Source organism: Aspergillus pseudodeflectus (assembly GCF_044049435.1).
Source record: "Aspergillus pseudodeflectus strain CBS 756.74 chromosome Unknown BJX68scaffold_17, whole genome shotgun sequence".
In the NCBI taxonomy this organism is placed as follows: domain Eukaryota; kingdom Fungi; phylum Ascomycota; class Eurotiomycetes; order Eurotiales; family Aspergillaceae; genus Aspergillus; species Aspergillus pseudodeflectus.
In genome coordinates this window covers 213427-232022 of record NW_027263793.1, presented here as the reverse complement: position 1 = coordinate 232022, position 18596 = coordinate 213427, and the positions used below count along the sequence as shown (strand labels likewise).

The window sequence follows — 18596 nt, the reverse complement described above, 5'->3', positions numbered from 1 at the left end:
GTGTGCAGTGCACGCATAAGACGGGGCTAGCGGCCAATCTCCCGGTCGGATAAGAATAACTTGTTATCGGAGCCTCAATAGGTTCATCGCAGCTCAATTGCCTCGAGCCCAAGAGATGCTATACAAGCCATCAGGAGTCATGCTGGTCAACAAAGGATTGCGAAACACTGTCAAACAATTCATGCTCAATAGTCTGCAAAGTTGAATGTTTGGAGTCGTCAGCAATCCACTCTGGCATTGAAGAAGGCGCCACTAGACCCAAAAGCGAATAGTGGTTGCGTCAGCCTGAGGACACGGCCAATCGCCTCCGAACCGTCCGTTATCCGTATCCGTAGCCGCCTCCCTCCCTCTGCCATCTCTCCATCCCACCCTTCAACCTCTGTGAGATTTGATCAGCTTAAATCCATTCTGTCATCCAACCTCTGTCCCTCTTTCTCATGTTCATCTTCTAAACACCTTGTCGCCATGACTCTCCGTTCTTTCCTGCTTGGGAGCACCCTGGCCCTTAGCAGCGCTAGGGCCATGCTGGTTGTTCCTGAAGTCGACGCTGACTTCACCACTGCCGACATTGCAAAGATTCAGCCTGTTGAGGTTGAAGCTGCCCAGCAGCTGGATGTTGACCTACTCTGCACTGGATGTCCCTTTGCCATCCAGAGTGGTGATGAGACCTCCTTGGTGAGTCCGCCTATACTCCCTGCGTTATCCATATTAGTATAAGAGGCTAACTTTTGCAGTCGCTCAAATTCATTATCGACGATGGCCTTCTTTTGGCCAACGACCGCCAGATATTTCCTCCTGCCCCTCCCGCCGCAATCACCGCCGTCGAGCGCCGTCGGGAAGATGGTGAAGAATCCAACCCCATCTACCTGGGCTACGCCGTCGAAATGATGCCGCTCCCATCGCCTCCCGATGAGCCTTTTGATATGGTCGAAGTACGATTCACCGTTCTCGATATTGATGGATACCCCGTTCCCCTTGACACTGTCGCCATTACCCTTATCCACGACGCAGAAGGCAACCTATACGTGGCTGGCACCAACATTGAGGATACTGCCGACCGTGAGTCTTGGAGGAAGTGTGGTGGAAAGTCGAGGTGCCTGAGACGGTACCTGATGCATCGCATCCGGACGATGTTTGCTGTGGCCAAGGAGCGCCTCATCGGGATGTTCAAGGGCAAGGAGTGTGGCGGTCCTCGTCCTCCTTTCCCCCCTCACCCTCATGGCGACTTCGATCAGTTCTCACCTGTTGACGAGAATGATGAGCCACACCGTGGTCCTCACCGTCACCACGGCCACCACCCTCACCCTCACTACCACGACAAGTTCCACAAGACCTGGGAGCACACTCTTCACCGCGTCATGCGCTTTGTCGTCGTTCCGGCCATTCTCGGAGTTCTGGCAGGTCTTGCTGCGAGCGCCATCGGTATGCTGGTTGGCCAGCTTGCCATTTTCATGTGGCGCCGTTACCGCCGTACTTCCAAGGAGACGACCGAGGAGGGACTGGCCCATGAAAAGCAGGGTCTGATGACCGAGTCTGCGGACGACCTGCCCCCGGCATACACTGATGAGAATGCCCCTGAGCAGGTTGCTGACAAGGCATGAAGAGCTCGCATGCTAGAGCTTGTCGTGAATAAATATGCCAGTGTTCTAAGGAAGCTGTGAATGGAGGCTGGGGCTCTGGCTGCTGGACGGGAAGAGCTATGTTTGAACAGCAAAGGCGATCTGATTTCCTTACTCCGCTTTACTTCCATGTTATCAGTTCTCGCTGGTTATTGTTACACTTGACTCGCAACGAATCTTCTAGTATCACTAAACAGGCGATAGTTTACCAACATGTAATTATCTACTTATTTTCCCTGTCTATTGAGAAACGCTTTAACCTGTAAGAGCAGTAATTTACTTGCATCATGGTGAGAACCGGCGTGTTTCAAGAGGCATTACATCACGTGAGGCGAATGGCGGATGCCTGCCAGGGACGATCAGCTCGACTGGCCGATTCCCCTCCTCCCGCCTTGAACACCACCACTGAGGTGCTGTACCTGTCGAACGCCGGCAGTGACAACCGAATGATGCTGCGCTAGCTTCTACAATGACCTTGAATTACTCGCTGACCCTCAGTCGGCTTTTGTCCATCTCCAGCGCGCAGGTTTGAGTGCTTCCGAGCTTCAGCAGCTCCCGCCTCTGCCGGCTGAGCCTCACAGCCTCACTTAACCTGACCTCCAGGAAACCGTGTACACTCGTTTCACCCTTGTGCCATCAAACCAGGTCGGGATCCGACCGGCTCGCCTTTCGCCAAGATGATGCAATGGTCGTCCCTCGTCCAAAAAGCTCAGTCCTTCATCGACCCGGCCAACTTTAATATCCCCAACCTCACCTCCTCCTCCGACCGGAACCCTTCAAAAGCCTCCCTATTCCGCCAGCAGTTTCGGCTCCCCGATTCACAAAACCCGCTGCAAGAGATTACCGCAGAGCTTATACTACCTTTATCACAGTCCACAGCTTCCGGGAATCAGTCTCGGAATCTCGATCGCGGCGGAAATCGGTATGCCGGTAGGCTGCATCTGAGCGAGCGGTTCATCTGTTTCTCGACGCAGCCTACTAGCTTCGTACCGTCTGCTACGCTTGGTGCCTCGACACATTGGGCGGGTCAAACAAATGGTACGGGCCCATCCGGAAATGGGTTTACGATTCCTCTTTGCTGCATCCGCAGGGTGGAGCGGCTGAATAGCCTCAGCCATGTGTTTTCACTTGCATTGACAACGTGGAATGGCGCACTGGGCAAACAAGCGCCTGGTTACATCCCGCAGAGATTTACACTCGAATTGGTCGGGAGCAGGCAGGCCTGCGAGCGGTTCTGTGATACTCTGAAGAAAAGTCTGCGGGAGTCTATGAAGGAGATAGAAAGTCTGCGTTCCGTCGTTAATGATTGCTACTCGGAGTATTTGCTTTCGGGCGCAAAGTCGAAGAGTCAGTCGCCTGATGCCGCGGATGCGCGACAGCCTCCGGACGCTGGTCTGGGGATGCTCTTCCGCTACCCGGGTGACGCCCGTAAGCTGAGGGATCGGAGTAAGATGAGACTGTGGGGAGAATATTTCCGAGGTATGAGATATTTACCTATTTTATTGGATGGCTGCTGAATCTTGCAGAAAATGGCCGTAACGCAACTCTGATTCGGCAGCCTACGTTCCATAAACTCATCCGTGTCGGTCTTCCCAATCGTCTCCGTGGTGAGATTTGGGAAGTGGCCTCTGGTTCACTATACCTGCGGTTGCGGTCGCCGAAACTGTACGGTGAAACTCTCGCCAAATTCGAAGGCCAAGAGTCGTTGGCCATCGACGAAATCGAGAAGGACCTGAACCGTAGTTTACCCGAATACGCGGGCTTCCAGAGCGAAGAAGGAATCGGCCGCCTGCGAAGGGTTCTTACTGCGTATAGTTGGACCAATGCTGAAATCGGCTACTGTCAAGCGATGAACATTGTGGTTGCAGCACTATTAATGTAGGTGATCGACGGTTCATACGAACCAGCGCTGACAGTACTAGATATATGTCCGAAGCGCAGGCCTTCTTTCTGCTGTCCGTCCTGTGCGATCGCCTCGTGCCCGGATATTACTCTACTACTATGTACGGGACACTGCTTGACCAGAAAGTGTTTGAATCCCTTGTCGAAAAGACTATGCCGGTGCTGTGGGAACATCTCTCCAAGTCTGACGTCCAGCTTTCTGTTGTTTCTCTCCCCTGGTTCCTTTCCCTATATATCAACTCCATGCCCCTGGTATTCGCCTTTCGAGTTCTCGATGTGTTTTTCCTGGAGGGTCCCAAGGTTCTTTTCCAGGTCGGATTGGCTATCCTTCGTATCAATGGAGAAGAGCTGTTAGACGTTCAGGACGACGGTTCGTTCATCTCGGTCCTCAAATCATACTTTTCCCGTCTGGACGAGTCGGCTCACCCTCGATCGGAAAACCCCAAGCTTCGAGCCATTACTCGGTTCCAAGAGCTGATGGTTGTCGCTTTCAAGGAGTTCTCTCAGATTACACATCAGACAATCACGGAGCAGCGTGAGAAGCATAAAGATGCTGTTCTGGAGAATATCGAAAGTTTTGCCAAGCGAACATCGATTCGAAACCTGGGACCAGACAGCAAGAAGCTGAGTCTTGAGGATCTCGGCGCGGTATACGACCGCTATTATGAAATCTTATACGACTACCAGCAAAGGCAGAAGCTGCTCGAAGAGGAGAAGAGGCGGCAAGAAAGGAAGAAGTCTGAGCGGATTTCTGTTATTGGGCCAGTCGTGGATACAGAGGTTGGCCGCGTTGGACTTGGCCCTAGCCCGACGCATATGGACTACGATGCATTCAGAGAGTTCCTTGCCGCTACGTCAAAGTGGGCCATGGCTGACTCCCCTGGCCCGTCTCGAAAAGAATCGACAGCCGACTCGGGTAGTTTCAGAGGGTTTGGCCGATCGTCGTCTATCTGGAACAATAGACCTTCCCCGGCGGACCACGAATTCATGCAGCGTCTTTTCCGCAAGTGGGCTACCGATCCAGCAGAAGGGCTGAGCTTGCAGAATGTGGTCAATGGGATCGCGCGCCTCAAGGGCCCACGCGATATCATGAACAACATTAGCTACTTCTTTGATCTCTATGACGACAATGGCGACGGCAAGGTTGACAGAGAGGGTATTCTCCGAATGTCGGAAGCGTTACTCTTCCTATCGAGGCGGGGATTCGAAGGCACAATCACCCCTAGTCAAAGTACGGAAGACCTGAAGGAGGGTCTCGAGCAAGAGAAGCTCAGTACCGGTGAACGATTCCTCGGCAGCGTTAGCTCATTCATCCGCCGATGCTTTGAGTACGCTGATCCTACGAACAAGGGCATGGAGGAAGAAAAGGTGGCCGAGACTGCCGAGAAGCTCGACTCGTTTGCTATCGGGGATGACGAGGAGGATTTGATCGACATTGGAGATGACCATGTAAAAGCCAAGTCATCAACACCAACTCCCGACATCGAAACCCCAGAGACAGCAAATAGTGAACCCTCAGACACGACACAGCGTCACCGCAGCGTATCCGAGTCGGCCAACCCCGCTTTAGATCCGAACAATCCCCTTCACATCACCCTTCCCACATTCCGAATGGTTGTTCTGGCCGACGAGTTGCTTGAGCAGTTCTTCGACGCGTACTTCCCACAGTCATTCCACCTCTCCGACCAGGGAGCAGCGGCCACACTCCTCCCAACTCTGTCATCCAACCTCACCACATTCTCCAACATTGGCGCTGCTAAACCACATGTCAGTGCGGCTGCCGGTGCCACCGTTGCAGGCGCATCTGGCGGTATCGTTCCACCAAACAGAGGCCTCCGTGGCGTGCTTGACAACATTGTCTCGGACGGCATCCGCATGGCGGCCGAGGTGAAGAAGCGCATGGACGAGGCACAGCGCGATCTAGAGCGCAACGCACTCAACCGCGAAGACGACGATGAAGAAGATGAGGACGATGACGGACCGCACAGCGCCACCGCACCATCTATGGTTGGGGGCATCTCATCCTGGGGTGCAGGAGCCTACGGCGCGGACCCCGAGCGCCGCAGCGTCCGAGACACAGACCGCGATTTGCTCGAAGGCGCCGAAGTCGTCAACATTCGCGGCCGCGACGACCAGACCTCGTCACTCATCGACAGAGACACACAGCAAGGTAGCAGTCAAGGTGAACCCACCCGCGACGACAACGTGGTCAGCAAGGTAGTAGAGTTCGAGTCATGATACATGCATTCCAGTCTTTACTCAATGCAGCAGCACCTTGGTTTGTGGCTGCTTGTTTCTGATGTTCCTGCGGCGGCGCCTGTTATCTATTTAGACAGTTCTGAGTGATCAATATATAATCCGACGTGTGCTGCTTAGATGGCTGCTCGCCCTTATGCTCGAGTCTGTCCAGAGATCTCTGTAAAGCTTAATGTATCGATCCTCCTTGTGTACACCAAGGTAGCAGTGCTTTACATACCATGATTGCCCTCCGCATCAGGAAGTTCTCTCGACTCTGCTGACGCCCCATTCGAAACCAAGTCTCGCCAAGGAGCTCCATTCTCTGGTACAGTGCGCTCACAAGCGTGTCTCTGCTTCAACCTGCACCTAGGTAGACACAGCCTGAGGTATGATCTTCTGACCAACCGATCAAATTGGTCGATAGGGTCATTTGCGCGCCCTACATTTCGTAACAGGCACACAGACAGCACCACCGGCCCCTGGAACTAGTCTTGAGCCCTCGATTCCTACCAAGCCAGGGCCTGACTCGCTTGGGAAAGCTACTATGCTCTTCTCTAAGGGCTCTTGGCTCTGGCCCCCCTCTCCTCCGACGTCGCGTGGTCAGCCATCCCGGTTATAACGAGTAAAAGCCCTAACTAGTCGGACGCTGCCAGTAGATGAGATACCCTCCAGGCGGGGAAGCCAGTGCCTGTGCTATGGTAGAGGTGGAATACGGATACAAAGGTTGTGATGGGCTTGGTGTATGGAGTCCATAGGGCTTCATGCTCGTGGGCTTGAGTATTAATTCATGCGTCCCTCTTGAGTTCTGATAAATGGGATTCACCATAGCAGGCGGGGAGGGGATGCACATACTACCTATAGATTGCCGTGTCTTGTAAAAAGCGATTACAGCTACCTGGAAGGATATAGCAGCTGTCTTTCCTGTAATACTAGATGCGCGAGCTCGTCTCTTAGATACCAGAAATCGGCAAAGGAAGTACATCGGTCTAGTACCCAGGTTAATGGACATTCCCAGCCAGTCGAAAAAGTGTCTACAACCAATTTGACCCGAGTCAGGAATACCAGATCAAAGATCCATGTGCATACATCTATTCCAGATCAACAAACGGAACCGGCAAATTCCGAACCGCGTACCCCCTCCACTCCGGCAAGCTCCTCTGCCACTTTGTACGTGAGCTTTTCTGCAGATCCTCAATGGCACTGGCCCACTTGATCAGCGCCGCCTCTGAGAACGCAGTATTGAGAATTGCCAACCCATACGGCATCCCGGATTCTTTGTTTGTACCTGCTGGTATTGTAATCGCGGGATATCCGGCCTGTGCGGCGATCTGGATACTCTGCGCTACATCTGCGGGGACCAGGAGGCCGTCTAGGATGATGGTATTATTATTGTTAGTTAGTTTGAGCGCCGCATCAATCCCCTCCTCGCGAGACGTGCGGCGACAAAACTCCAACGCCTGGTAGTACGTTTCATCCATGATCCCCCTAGACGCAAGCGCGGCCTCGAACCCGTCCTGGCCGGACCCAAAGGCCGGGTTGATAGATGGGAATCCGCCTTCAGACCCATAGTTCTCCCGATTATACCGCACGATATCGTCGAGGGAGCGGATCTTCGTATTATCCAGCTGCGCGAGGTATGCCCTGATATGATTGTAAAAATCCACCTTGACATAGCTGTACTCGGATTCATTGGGATACCCGCGAGCCGAGCCGTAGTCCCAGTCCCAGCCCGTGGGCGGGACGATGGTTCTGTAATGAGGGAGCTCCGTGCCGTTGATGATGGTTGCCCCCGCGTCCTCGAGCAGATGGATGAGCTCGAGCAGCTGCGCGATTTGGGCGCTGTCGCCTAATGCCCAGAAGGATTCCCAGGGGAGACCGAATGTTGCGCCTTGCAGGGCGGATTTGTCTGCGAGGAACTGCGTGTAGCCACCACTTTTCGGTCGAGGGGTTCTGCCGACCTGCGCGAGTGTCGCATTGTCGCGCGGGTCGACGCCGTAGATGGCATCCAGCACGTAGACGGCATCGCGGACGGTCTTGCCAAAGCACCCGACAGTATCCTGGTTAAGAGATATGGGGATGACCCCATCGCGAGACGTCAGCCCAACAGTCGGCTTGATCCCCACGATCGCATTCCGCTGCGCAGGGTTGATCACGCTCCCATCCGTCTCGGTCCCCAGAGCAAAAGGAACTAGATTCGCGCCCACAGCCACCGCAGACCCCGAACTGCTCCCACCGGGGTTGACCGTGAGGTTATACGCGCTCCGACACTGCCCTCCACGCGCCGAGTATCCCTCGGAGTAGTTATTCGAGCGCATGTCCGCCCACTCGCTCAGGGCGGCTTTGCCGAGGAGTACAGCGCCTGCTTTCCGTAGCTTGTGCACGACGAAGGCGTCGCGGGGCACGACGGAGCCCAGGAGGGCCCAGCTGCCGGCCGTCGTCTCCATGCGGTCTTTCGTTGCGATGTTGTCCTTGACGATGAAGGGGATCCCGTGGAGGGGGCCGCGGATTCGACCAGCGGAACGCTCGCGATCTAGGGCGCTAGCGATGCGGAGGGCGTCGGGGTTTTGTTGGAGGATTGCACTAGAGGTTTCTTTGAGTTGAGTATCGAATGTGGATATCGATACCGAGATGTGGAAGCGTAACGTACTTCAAATACGAATCTGTCTGGTAGATGCGCTCCAGATAGCATTGCAGCAAATCGACAGTGGTGAGCTCACCAGCGGAGAGCAGCTCCTGGAGATCATCGATACTGGCTTCCAGCAGTTGGTGCCCCTTGCACGGACGCATGGGAAACAAGTCAGCGCCATTAGTGCTGAGTCGAGGGAAGTCGTAGGCATAGGGGTCTATCAGGACCTGGGACATAACCAAGGCATCAACGCCAACGTCAACATCGTGATGGCTATTGTGGTTGTGACTGTGATTGTCGGTAGCCAGAAGGGGAGTAACAGCAGCCAGGAATCCCGTCGCCCCAAAGAGGAAACATCGTGGCATTATTCTGGTTCCTGGGGACGCGATGTCAGTTGCTAGTAACTCAAAAATCTATCACAGAAAAGATACACTTACCGACAATCCCTGTGCCTGTATCTCGAGAAAAACAACTACCACAAAAGTGAAGATGACCAGCAAGAAAACACAATCGCTAGTGTTGCACTAATGTACTCGTCCCTGCGCTGACGTAAGGGCTCTTCTTGCCTTGCATAGCCGGCAGTTCAATAGCTTAGAGTACTGACAGGGACATACTTTTGGGTGATTCTGCAGTATACTTTACTATTTTATGCATTTACATATTACTAGATGGTCGTACTAAGAGTTGAACGTAGAATCCACCTGGTACCTGGTGTAGGGTTACCCGAGGCTGAAACCTGCACGCCCCACACTAGATATATAAATCCATATCTACCTGGAATGTACGGCTCAATGTACAGCTCAATTTACAACTCTCCCTCTGGAAATCATAATCATTCTTTATGTTATTTTTATATTCTATAGAACCCTCCAGACACACTCGGAATATCATAAATAATCGATACACACGATAGACACACAGCACACCACGCACAACCCCTTTTTCTTTTCCCATAGATTCCCTCTCCATCTTTCTACAAAACAGTCCCCTTGGTCTGAATCCCCCTCTTCTCCTCGACCTCCTTGACATTAATATTCTTCCAAACAACAATACTCGCCAGACAAAGCGGCATGAGCGCCGCCCCCGCAATAACCATCAGCCGCATCACATGCGCATACGAATCCACAATCGCCACTCTCTCAGGCGTCCCATCCGCAAACGACATCTGCAGCACCATATCGCCGAAAATCGTGCGTGAATTCGCCTTTTGAGACTCGGGGAGGCGGTTGTGCAGTTCTTGTGGGAGGAGGTTATTCCACAGCGCCCCCGCAATCGCGAGCCCGATGCCTGAGCCGACGCCCCCGAATAACCCGCCCAGCGCGTTGGTCACCGCGATGTATTGGTGTGTTACTGGGGCCATGATTGCGAGGCTGGAGCATACGGTGAAGAAGCCGGAGCCCAGTCCGACGAGGATCTGCGTTAGGGCGAGGACGCCTGGGTTCGTTCCGGGGGAGCGGAAGGGGATGATCAGTGCTGTTCCTAGGAGCATGATGGGGACACCCGTGTAGGCCGTCCACTTGAAGTTCCCCGTGTACGCGATTATGGCGCCGATGAGGGGTGCAAAGACGGTGGAGGTTAGGCTGTATGCGTTGAGGACATAGTTTGCGTTTTTCAGCGAGAGGCGGTGCACGACTTGCAGGTAGGACCCGTAGTATCCGTTCCAGGTGAATGTCGACAGGAACATGAGGCCGTAGAGCAGGGCGGAGCCGATGATTGTTCCTTGCTTGAGGTATTTGAAGGGGAGGAATTGGACGGGGGCGACGTAGGCTTCGTAGAGGTAGAATGCTGGGAAGAGGACGACGCCGAGGACGAGCATCGCGATGATGTACCCTGTTTTCCACCCGTCGGGTGCGTACGCGACCAAGCTGAAGGGGAGGAGGAGAAGGGCGAGGGCGGCGGTGATGAGGAGGATGCCGGGGACGTCGAATTCGATAAAGTAGTGTTTCAGAGAGCCAAGGATGGACCGGTTATTCTCGCGTCGGCGAGATGATATCAGGCCCTGCGCTTTGGCGCGGTGCGACATCCACACCATTAACCCCATGGCCGGCGCACTACATCCAACAAGAATAATCGCAAAGGCACCAAACGCCCAGCGGAAATCAAGGTGCTTATAGAAGAGGTCCGCAATGGCCGGACCGGCAAAGGTACTCGCAATGCGCGGGGTGCCGTTGATACCAAAGTAGATCATGCGGTTGCGCAGGGTCGTCATGTCGGAGATCATGACTTCAATCACGTAAATCATTCCAATGTGGCCCGTCCAGTACAAAACGTGCGCGCCGACGTACTGCTCGACGGTGTGGCAGGTTGCCTTGAGGATCATCCCGACCACGCAGACGGTGATCATTACGACAAAGCCCTCGACTCTGCCCCAGATGTCGACGACTTTGGCGAGGGCAAGAGGCGCAACACCGCCGATTATAGATGATAAGACGCTGCCGACGTTGAGGAGGCCGTGCCGGCCAAAGGAGGAGGTGATGTATGGGTTGAGGGCAGCGTCGATTGCGTTTTGCAAGTAGTCGACAAAGGAGATCACGTATAGTCTAGAGAGTTAGAGAGGGTCGACCGTAAATCTCAAGAAGAGCAGCTTACAAGCAAAACAGCGTGAGAAGCGTCCACTTGGACCAAATAGCCGTAATGGCTCGGGCGCGCTGCACACCCTCCTGGAAATTGCTATTCGCATCGGAATCAAAGGCATCCTCATCCTTGGTGTAGGCAGGAGGCAGCGCCTGCGAGTCGACAGCAACACTCTTCTCAACGTCGTGAGACGCCGAGACGGGGTCGATGCTGCCCTCGTGCACCTCGTTAGGGATAGCCATCCTGAGTTGATATAAGATGCGCTGCAGCAACAGGACTCAGCTCGAACCCTCTCACTCAGGAAGGGATCACACGATTTTTAAACCCGGATCGTCCCAGCACCGACGCACCCCACTGGCAGAGCAACAGCGACCTCGGGGCAGGAAAAGTGGGCTGCTGCAGCCATGCACCCTGGCTCCCCTCGACCATTGCCAAGGCACACGCCAAGCAGCCCGAGGCACGCCAGCCCAACGCCAGGGCTGGGCTCACGGACTCTGACTGGACAGACAGATCAGATAAGACCCAAGATTCTGCTGCGTATCCCGCGCTCGGTCCAACAGCCAAATGGGGGTTGGCGGCCTCTGGAGTTGTGGCAAAGATTAGATTATCTCTCGCCTAATCGTCTACTGGTGGAGTCGTTTCTCCCACGCGGTTCTTGCGAGGTTGCACTGATTTATCTAGAGTAATAGGGCCAAGCCGCACCGTGAAGCCTAAACTGGTTATTTCCGCGTGTAAAGGTTGAAAATTCTTCACCTCGTCCGAGTCGGAATCAACTGCTGCCGCTGGGGGCCAAATCTGGGATGTATTACACACTGGTCGAGAAATTGGACAATCAGACGCAAAACGATGAGAACTTCTGAAGCAGAGTATCCAGTATGGGGATTCATGTGTCCTCCTGGGCTCAGTCGTATTCTTTGAGCATGCATATCAATGAAACCCCGCTTCCTTGACGCTCCCCACGGAAAACCCCCTTCGAAATCTTCTCGTCAACAGGGAAGACGAATTTGAGAATTCAAAAGTCCCTCACGCCACTCGCCTGAGTGAATTATCCGGCATCGCCACGCCTCGTCAATTCGAAGAAGCGAGGGTGAAGCCATGACTCGAGAAGGTCGCTTGGCTCGTAAGAGTATTGAGATATTGACAAGACAAGTGGTGCTAAGGGTTCTGGAGCTTTGTGGGCCAACCACATGATTCTCTGGGTCCTGGATCCTGCACCAGCTTATCTGATTGATAATTGGACCCTGTCTCATCTCTCGTCTGGGCATGCAGCTAGCTCTCAGCTAGTAGCTAGTAGCTTGCCCGGTTACCGGCACAAAGTTTTGCTTGCATATCCTGACACCGAAAAACAACACGACCATGTGTATTTTTGGTTATGGTCGCCTTCGAGTTACATCGAGGTGACAGGGTGAAAGCCCCTAAATGAGCATGGAATATCCCGTGGGATGAAAAAAGAGAACAACGCTGGCCTCTCTAGTCACACTTTACCAAGGCAGCCAGTATGTATATCGGCCGAGTTTGGGGGCCAAGACTGCAAATTGCCGCGGCGTGACTATCGGCGAGGTTCTTGAATCAAGGACTTGGGCAGTCTAGAGCGTACTCAGGAGTGGATCATCGAGACTGACTAAACCGTCAACACTCGATTATTTGAATCGCAGAGGCGAAGAAGATGCTTTTAGTTGGCATTCTCAGCCAGCGGACACTCGACGTCCTGCAGCCAGTGGGTTATCCGCCAGAAGTCGAAGGGAATGTACTCGACGATGATTTTGAGTGTAGGGAGCCGGTCCAAGATGCCGTTTGTGATTAGGCCTAGGAGATGTAGACACATTTATTCGCGAATCTAGCGGTGGGCCCACGAGGTGTTTCCGCTGCGCGTACAGCTGCTCAAAGTACCGGCCCGTCGGCGCAAAGGGGTGTAGATACAACGGGATATCGAGCTTGGCGCACTTCCCCCAGAAGACACTGCACTTAAAAAGATTATAGAAGGGATATGCCACGCCACCCGCACCTGTATGCTGGAAATTATTCACCAGTGCCCTGTAAAACTTGTACTTCTTCACAGACTGCTCGAGCTCCCCCCGCCGCCTGCACAGGATCATGCATTAACAGCATAGTGAATGTGCCAACGCGCTTGTGGTAGTCTCAATCTCACTTGCAATCTCGTTATACACGCGACTAGCGTGTTCTTCTACTTTGTGTTTATTGGATATCCCCTGCACGCCCAGGATGGTGTGTGAGCAGATTCTGTACCCAATTCCGCAGTTGTTGGCCTTTTGTAGGCGGGGGCCTGTAGGATCTTTGATGTGTTCCATGTTTTGGTCAAGGTCGGCTAGGGCGATGAATGTCTGGCGAAAGATTGAAGAAGAGACAGTTGCCATAGACAGCCAGACACCATGATCCTGCTTGGCTGGGCAGTGATGTCCAAGCCACGGGGCGATAGATCTGATACCTTTGAGGTCCCACTCCTGGCATCCATGAAATAGTATGAAGAGCTTGCGGGGATTCAAAAAGGTAAGTGATAAGTAACTCTGGACTTTCTGGGTTAGGATGTATCTATTGTACTGAAAACGGAGACGGCAAGGAACGTGGGACTTGCCTCCGCACCTTGGCCTTCAGTGTGGAGGGACGCCACGTTTGTGACAGAATCTGCCTTGCTGTTCGTCAGACGGAGAGCAATGACTTGGTTAAATGCCGTGCAATAGAGAAAAGCTTTTTTTGCCTGGGGCAACCGAATGATTTCGCATGGCTGGTCCGCCCGTGATGCCAGCCAACCGCAATTTGGGGCTTTGCGGGCTTAGCATGGCGATCGATCCTTAGCATCATGCTTGATTTCCGTGGGTTGTGAATTCCAGACGGCTGGAAGAGGAATGATCTGGAAGTTGATATCTACAGATAGAAAAAGGCTGTCTGTTGACAGCCTGGTCGGGGTGAGATTGGTTTGTCGCTGCAACACTCTGAAAGCGGGACCTGTTCGTCCGCTTCATGTTGGCGGAGCCATAGAAGTTAGTCAACAGGTCATGTGAGCTGCGGCTCATATCGTCGTCCTTCGGAGCTCAGAGCTTCCAAATGACAACCTCCTCTTCTTCCAGAGCCTTGTGCTTGTCACTTCATTCAGTGGTTGGCCAGGCAAGGATATCGCCTTGGTCAGCCGGATATACAGAGCATTCTATCGGCTTGTTATTACGAATAACTTGGAACTGATTTAGCCCCTCATAGGTCGAATATCGCTGAGGATCACCGCAGGCGCAGGGTGTGCCTTGCCAAGGTGGGGCTGAGGGCCAACCAATAAAGACACATGATGGATGGACGCACCGGTTTCCGAGTCAGCCTGGATGGCTACCTCGAGTACTTTTTCCACAAGGCGTTCCTGGTTTACTTTGCTTCGCCCCTTTAAAACGCGTTCCACCTGACAAGAATGTGATTGTGAGTTTAATCAAGCAATGAGAATTATCTTACATACTCTGACTAGAATTCAGTGCCCTGAAAACAGAGAGCAACTTGGCAAGTGTCAAGGGTTTCTTGTCATGCGTGGAAGTGGTTACACACATCAGGGAAGCTAATTGGATCCGCCTGTTTAGGTACTACCTATAAAACAGGCTGATATACAGAGTGGTGATCTGAGCGAACTGGTCAAGTAACTCACGTGAAGTGGCTGACGCTCTGCCACGTAGTCATCACCACTGCTGCCGCAAATCTTGTGGTCCATTTCTGACCATTTTCTTCGTGACGATCGAGACTCTGCTTCGTCAATCGCGCCATAAATTGTCTTGTCTGAGAGTCGCGAGCCTTGAGGGCTGCCTTGATCCTGGTCGGCTCGATGGCCTCCCCGCCCGCCAGCCGGAATGATTTCGAAATCGCGATAGTTTGCGCATTGCCGACGGAGTACAACGCGGTCACAGAGCTTGTTGACCACTTTTGGGAGGATCACGGCTACGAGTATGGTAGAGCCCGAGAAGATGCAAACACGTATACAACAGCTCGCATTGGCAACTGCGATGTCGTGCTCATCCTGCTATCTGGTACAGGAAAAGCCGTCGCCGCCAGCGCGGCGGCAAGCCTTCGATCGAGCTATCCAAGAATAAAGCTCCTGCTGCTGACCGGAATCTGTGGCGGTGTGCCTCTTGTGGGAACGGAAGATGGGATACTCCTTGGCGACGTCGTTCTCAGCGAGACTGTTATCCAATATGATTATGGGAGACGCTACCCTGACAAATTCATAATGAAAGATACAGTTGAGGAAAGCCTGAGCAGGCCGGCAAAGGAGGTCCGCAATCTCGTTACCATTTTAAAAACGAACCGCGCACTACAGAAGCTTCAACAACGAGCAGCCTTTTTCCTTGAGCAGATTCAGGACAAACCGCCAGGCGAGCGCTCTAGAAATAAATACAAGTATCCTGGAGCTATAAATGACAGGCTGTTTGCGGCAAGCTTTCGGCATAAGCATCACGTGCCATCCGATTGTCTCTGCAGACATTGTCACACAGAGTTGGACCCAGTTTGTGAAGAGTCCCGAACGCTATTGTGTGATGAGCTTGGATGCAATGAGGGAGACAGCATAAAGAGGCACCGTCTCGAGGTAAAGGAACGGCTGGAGCTTCAAGGTCGAAACAAGGAGGCCCAGGCTCCGTCTATATTCGTGGGACGGATTGGATCCGGTGACATAGTGCTCAAGTCTGGCAAGGATCGTGACAGTCTCGCCACGGCCCACTCCATCCTCGCTTTCGAGATGGAAGGTGCCGGTGCCTGGGACGAGCTACCCTGCATTGTCATCAAAGGGGTCAGCGACTATGCGGATAGCCATAAGAACGACAAGTGGCAGGACTTTGCGGCTGCGACGGCAGCATCTACCATGAAGGCGCTCCTGGAACGGTATACCCCTCCAGATAAACCGCCAAATAGCTCACTTTCTATTCACAGCCTTCAGATAGGGCCCGGAATGGCCTATGCCGAGAGAAACGAGGGTCAAAGTCGAGTCCCTGTTTCTGGAATTTCTCCACATAATCTCTCTCACCTCAACTACCGGCTAAGAAGGAAGTCACCCCGCGGAACGATCACTGATGGTTACGATGCTTCCGCAACACCTACAGCTCCTGTGTCCCGCCCGACAAAGTACATAAGAGGTCTTCCGTTTAGAGAAAATGGCCAAGACTCCGAATCTTTAGACAACAGTGTGCCATACACACCTGTCTTGAGTGCCACAGGTCTAGCCGAGAGCATCGAATCAGAAGCCCACGGTGACATTTCTGACCAGGGTACGCACTGAATTCACTGCTGTTGCGTCGGACTTAACGAGCATGCTAAAGGATTTCGAATTTTGAAGATAACAGGTGCCTGGACGGCTTCCGACCGACCACATCTCACCCCAAGGACGCAAAGTTCAATGGCGCCATCGACCCCGCTACAAATCAATTGCTCGTAGAGCAGCTATACTTCTCCAAGATCGATGAGCGGCTCACCCATCTGACTCCTGCCCAAAGTAACACGTGTCGCTGGTTCCTTTCCAAGTCTGAATACACCGACTGGTACAATAAGGTGAAGCTGCATGACCACTGTGGCTTCTTGTGGATCAAAGGCAACCCTGGAACTGGAAAATCAACGCTGATGAAGTTCTTGTTCGAAAATGAGCGTTCCAATAGCAAGGACGACCGCCTTCAGATTCTGCTCTCATTTTTCTTCCTCGCTCGAGGCACGCCCGAGGAAAAGTCAACAGTCGGCCTTTACCGCTCTCTTCTCCACCAGCTTTTCCAAAAAGTACCGAGCCTGACAGAAAGTTTGAACTGGATGACACCCGACGGCGCGAGGGTCATCCAACGGGGTGGTTGGTCTGAGGAAGCGCTCAAGCAGACCTTGAAGCATGCTGCCGAGAAGCTTGGTAATATGTCCTTGACGATGTACATTGATGCACTGGACGAGTGTGAAGACAGTCAGGCTGAGCGTATGATTCGCTTTTTTGAGGAGCTATGCGAAGAATCTGTTGGAAATATAAGAATCTGCTTCTCCAGTCGGCACTATCCCCACATCGAGATCACGACAGGCACCGCACTCACTCTGGAAGATGAAGACGGGCATAAAGAGGACATACAAAAGTACATCAAGTCAAACCTCAAGCTGGGCAGGAGAGACCAGCAGACTGAGTCGCTCCAGTCGGAAATCCTCGAGAAATCTTCTCGCATCTTCCTTTGGGTCGTCCTTGTTATCAAGATTCTGACTGATCTGCCTGACAAGTCCATCCGAAAAATGCGCCAGCGCCTCAAAGAAATCCCAACTGAACTTGCCAAGTTGTTTGAGATGATCCTTGCCCGAGACAGAAAAAACCTTGAACAGATGAAGCTCTGCCTCAGCTGGGTCCTCTTCGCGATCCGTCCCCTCAAACCACAAGAGCTCTACTTCGCCATCCAGCTTGGTCTCGACAAGGCGTGCTCAGCATACTGGGACGCGGATGATATAGATATCGACTCGATGAAAACCTTTGTGAAAAGCTCTTCCAAAGGGTTGGTCGAAGTAACGCGTAACAAGGCTGGCGAGGTCCAGTTCATCCACGAGTCCGTTCGAGAGTTCCTGCTGAGTGAAGACGGGGCTCGATGGTCCGGGGCTTCGGGCAACTTGGTGGGACATGGCCACCGGCATCTGAGGGATTGCTGCTTGGCTCAGATCAACGCGACAATCACCCAACACGTCGATATACCAGAGTCTCTACCAAAGCGTACCGAAGCAGACAAGCTACGTAAAACCATTGCCTCCAAATTTCCGTTTCTCGAATATGCGGTGCTTAGTATTCTCCAGCATGCCAATAGCGCTCAACATGCGGGTCTAGACCAGCGTGCCTTTCTTTCAGATTTCCCTCTCCCAAGGTGGATATTTCTCAACAACGCGTTTGAGAAGTTTGAAGTTCGGCGATATACGCAAACAGTTACACTCCTTTACATCCTTGCGGAAAGGAATCTAGCCGACCTTATTCATATTCATCCCCACCTGGAGTCCTGGCTCGATGTTCATGATGACCGCTATGGACCCCCAATTTTTGCTGCCCGAGCCACCGGAAGCCACGAGGCGGTAAAGGCAATCCTGCAAGCTCAGATGCATGAGCAGCCAGCAGGATCTTCGGTTCGCCGCCTATTAGAGCGCTGCCTCGAAAATGCACACAACAATCCTACTTTTGGCCGTGACTTTACGTTCTCGCGCACCAAGAGTATTACCCAGCACGTCATTGAACAGGGTGACGAAGTAGTCCTCAACTTTCTTTACAGCCTGGGCAAGGTTGATCCCACGTGGAAAGAGAAGGATAGACATCATCGGATGCCGCTGGCCTGGGCCGCCAAGAGTGGACACGAGGGCCTTGTCAGATTTCTTCTTGAGAATGGCGCTGAAGTTGACTCAAAGGATAAGGATGGCAGGACAGCACTGTGGGAGGGGGCATCAGGGGGCCGTGAAGCTGTGGTTAAGCTACTCCTCAAGAACGGCGCTGAAGTTGACTCAAAGGATAAGAATGGCCGAACACCACTATCATGGGCGGCATCAGATGGGAATGAGGCTGTGATCAAGCTGCTGCTTTCTGACCACCGAGTTCACCCAGAAGCAAGTGATAAGGATGGTCGGTCCCCATTATCATGGGCAGCATCAAGAAATTTCAACAGTGATAT

General features: G+C 53.0%; 5 protein-coding genes across 5 annotated transcripts; 3 read left to right on the top strand and 2 right to left on the bottom strand.

Annotated features, from left to right (window-relative positions):
- The first annotated feature begins 364 nt into the window (after nt 1-364).
- BJX68DRAFT_235573 (uncharacterized protein) lies at nt 365-1961 on the top strand. Its single transcript, XM_071039896.1, has 2 exons — nt 365-675; nt 735-1961. The coding sequence occupies exons 1-2, from the start codon at nt 466-468 to the stop codon at nt 1599-1601; spliced, it is 1077 nt and encodes a 358-aa protein (XP_070899981.1). The 5' UTR covers nt 365-465; the 3' UTR covers nt 1602-1961.
- A 57-nt stretch (nt 1962-2018) lies between these two features.
- BJX68DRAFT_65778 (GTPase-activating protein) lies at nt 2019-6320 on the top strand. Its single transcript, XM_071049572.1, has 3 exons — nt 2019-3098; nt 3146-3497; nt 3542-6320. Exons 1-3 carry the CDS (start codon nt 2297-2299, stop codon nt 5757-5759), a joined length of 3372 nt encoding a protein of 1123 aa, XP_070899980.1. The 5' UTR covers nt 2019-2296; the 3' UTR covers nt 5760-6320.
- Nucleotides 6304-8856, bottom strand: BJX68DRAFT_65774 (amidase family protein). The gene is made up of 3 exons (XM_071049571.1): nt 8823-8856; nt 8407-8761; nt 6304-8339 (listed from the first exon to the last, which is right to left on the bottom strand). The coding sequence occupies exons 2-3, from the start codon at nt 8748-8750 to the stop codon at nt 6848-6850; spliced, it is 1836 nt and encodes a 611-aa protein (XP_070899979.1). The 5' UTR covers nt 8751-8761; nt 8823-8856; the 3' UTR covers nt 6304-6847.
- A 502-nt stretch (nt 8857-9358) lies between these two features.
- BJX68DRAFT_275177 (major facilitator superfamily domain-containing protein) lies at nt 9359-11444 on the bottom strand (the record flags this gene model as incomplete). Its single annotated transcript, XM_071047796.1, has 2 exons — nt 10975-11444; nt 9359-10925 (listed from the first exon to the last, which is right to left on the bottom strand). The coding sequence occupies exons 1-2, from the start codon at nt 11199-11201 to the stop codon at nt 9359-9361; spliced, it is 1794 nt and encodes a 597-aa protein (XP_070899978.1). The 5' UTR covers nt 11202-11444.
- A 3329-nt stretch (nt 11445-14773) lies between these two features.
- On the top strand, nt 14774-18589 carry BJX68DRAFT_265968 (uncharacterized protein; the record flags this gene model as incomplete). Its single annotated transcript, XM_071045366.1, has 2 exons — nt 14774-16208; nt 16277-18589. Coding segments are annotated over 2 exons (3748 nt in total), but the record flags the coding sequence as incomplete, so codon positions are not given.
- Between the last annotated feature and the right edge of the window lie 7 nt (nt 18590-18596).

Excerpts from the sequence above, each read along its gene's own strand:
- BJX68DRAFT_235573 (XM_071039896.1), top strand. The coding sequence starts at position 466 with ATGACTCTCCGTTCTTTCCTGCTTGGGAGCACCCTGGCCCTTAGCAGC. Across the intron at positions 676-734 it reads GTGGTGATGAGACCTCCTTG|TCGCTCAAATTCATTATCGA; the intron begins GTGAGTCCGCCT and ends TAACTTTTGCAG.
- BJX68DRAFT_65778 (XM_071049572.1), top strand. The coding sequence starts at position 2,297 with ATGATGCAATGGTCGTCCCTCGTCCAAAAAGCTCAGTCCTTCATCGAC. Across the intron at positions 3,099-3,145 it reads GTGGGGAGAATATTTCCGAG|AAAATGGCCGTAACGCAACT; the intron begins GTATGAGATATT and ends TGAATCTTGCAG. Across the intron at positions 3,498-3,541 it reads GTGGTTGCAGCACTATTAAT|ATATATGTCCGAAGCGCAGG; the intron begins GTAGGTGATCGA and ends TGACAGTACTAG.
- BJX68DRAFT_65774 (XM_071049571.1), bottom strand. The coding sequence starts at position 8,750 with ATGCCACGATGTTTCCTCTTTGGGGCGACGGGATTCCTGGCTGCTGTT. Across the intron at positions 8,340-8,406 it reads CAGACAGATTCGTATTTGAA|TGCAATCCTCCAACAAAACC; the intron begins GTACGTTACGCT and ends AGAAACCTCTAG.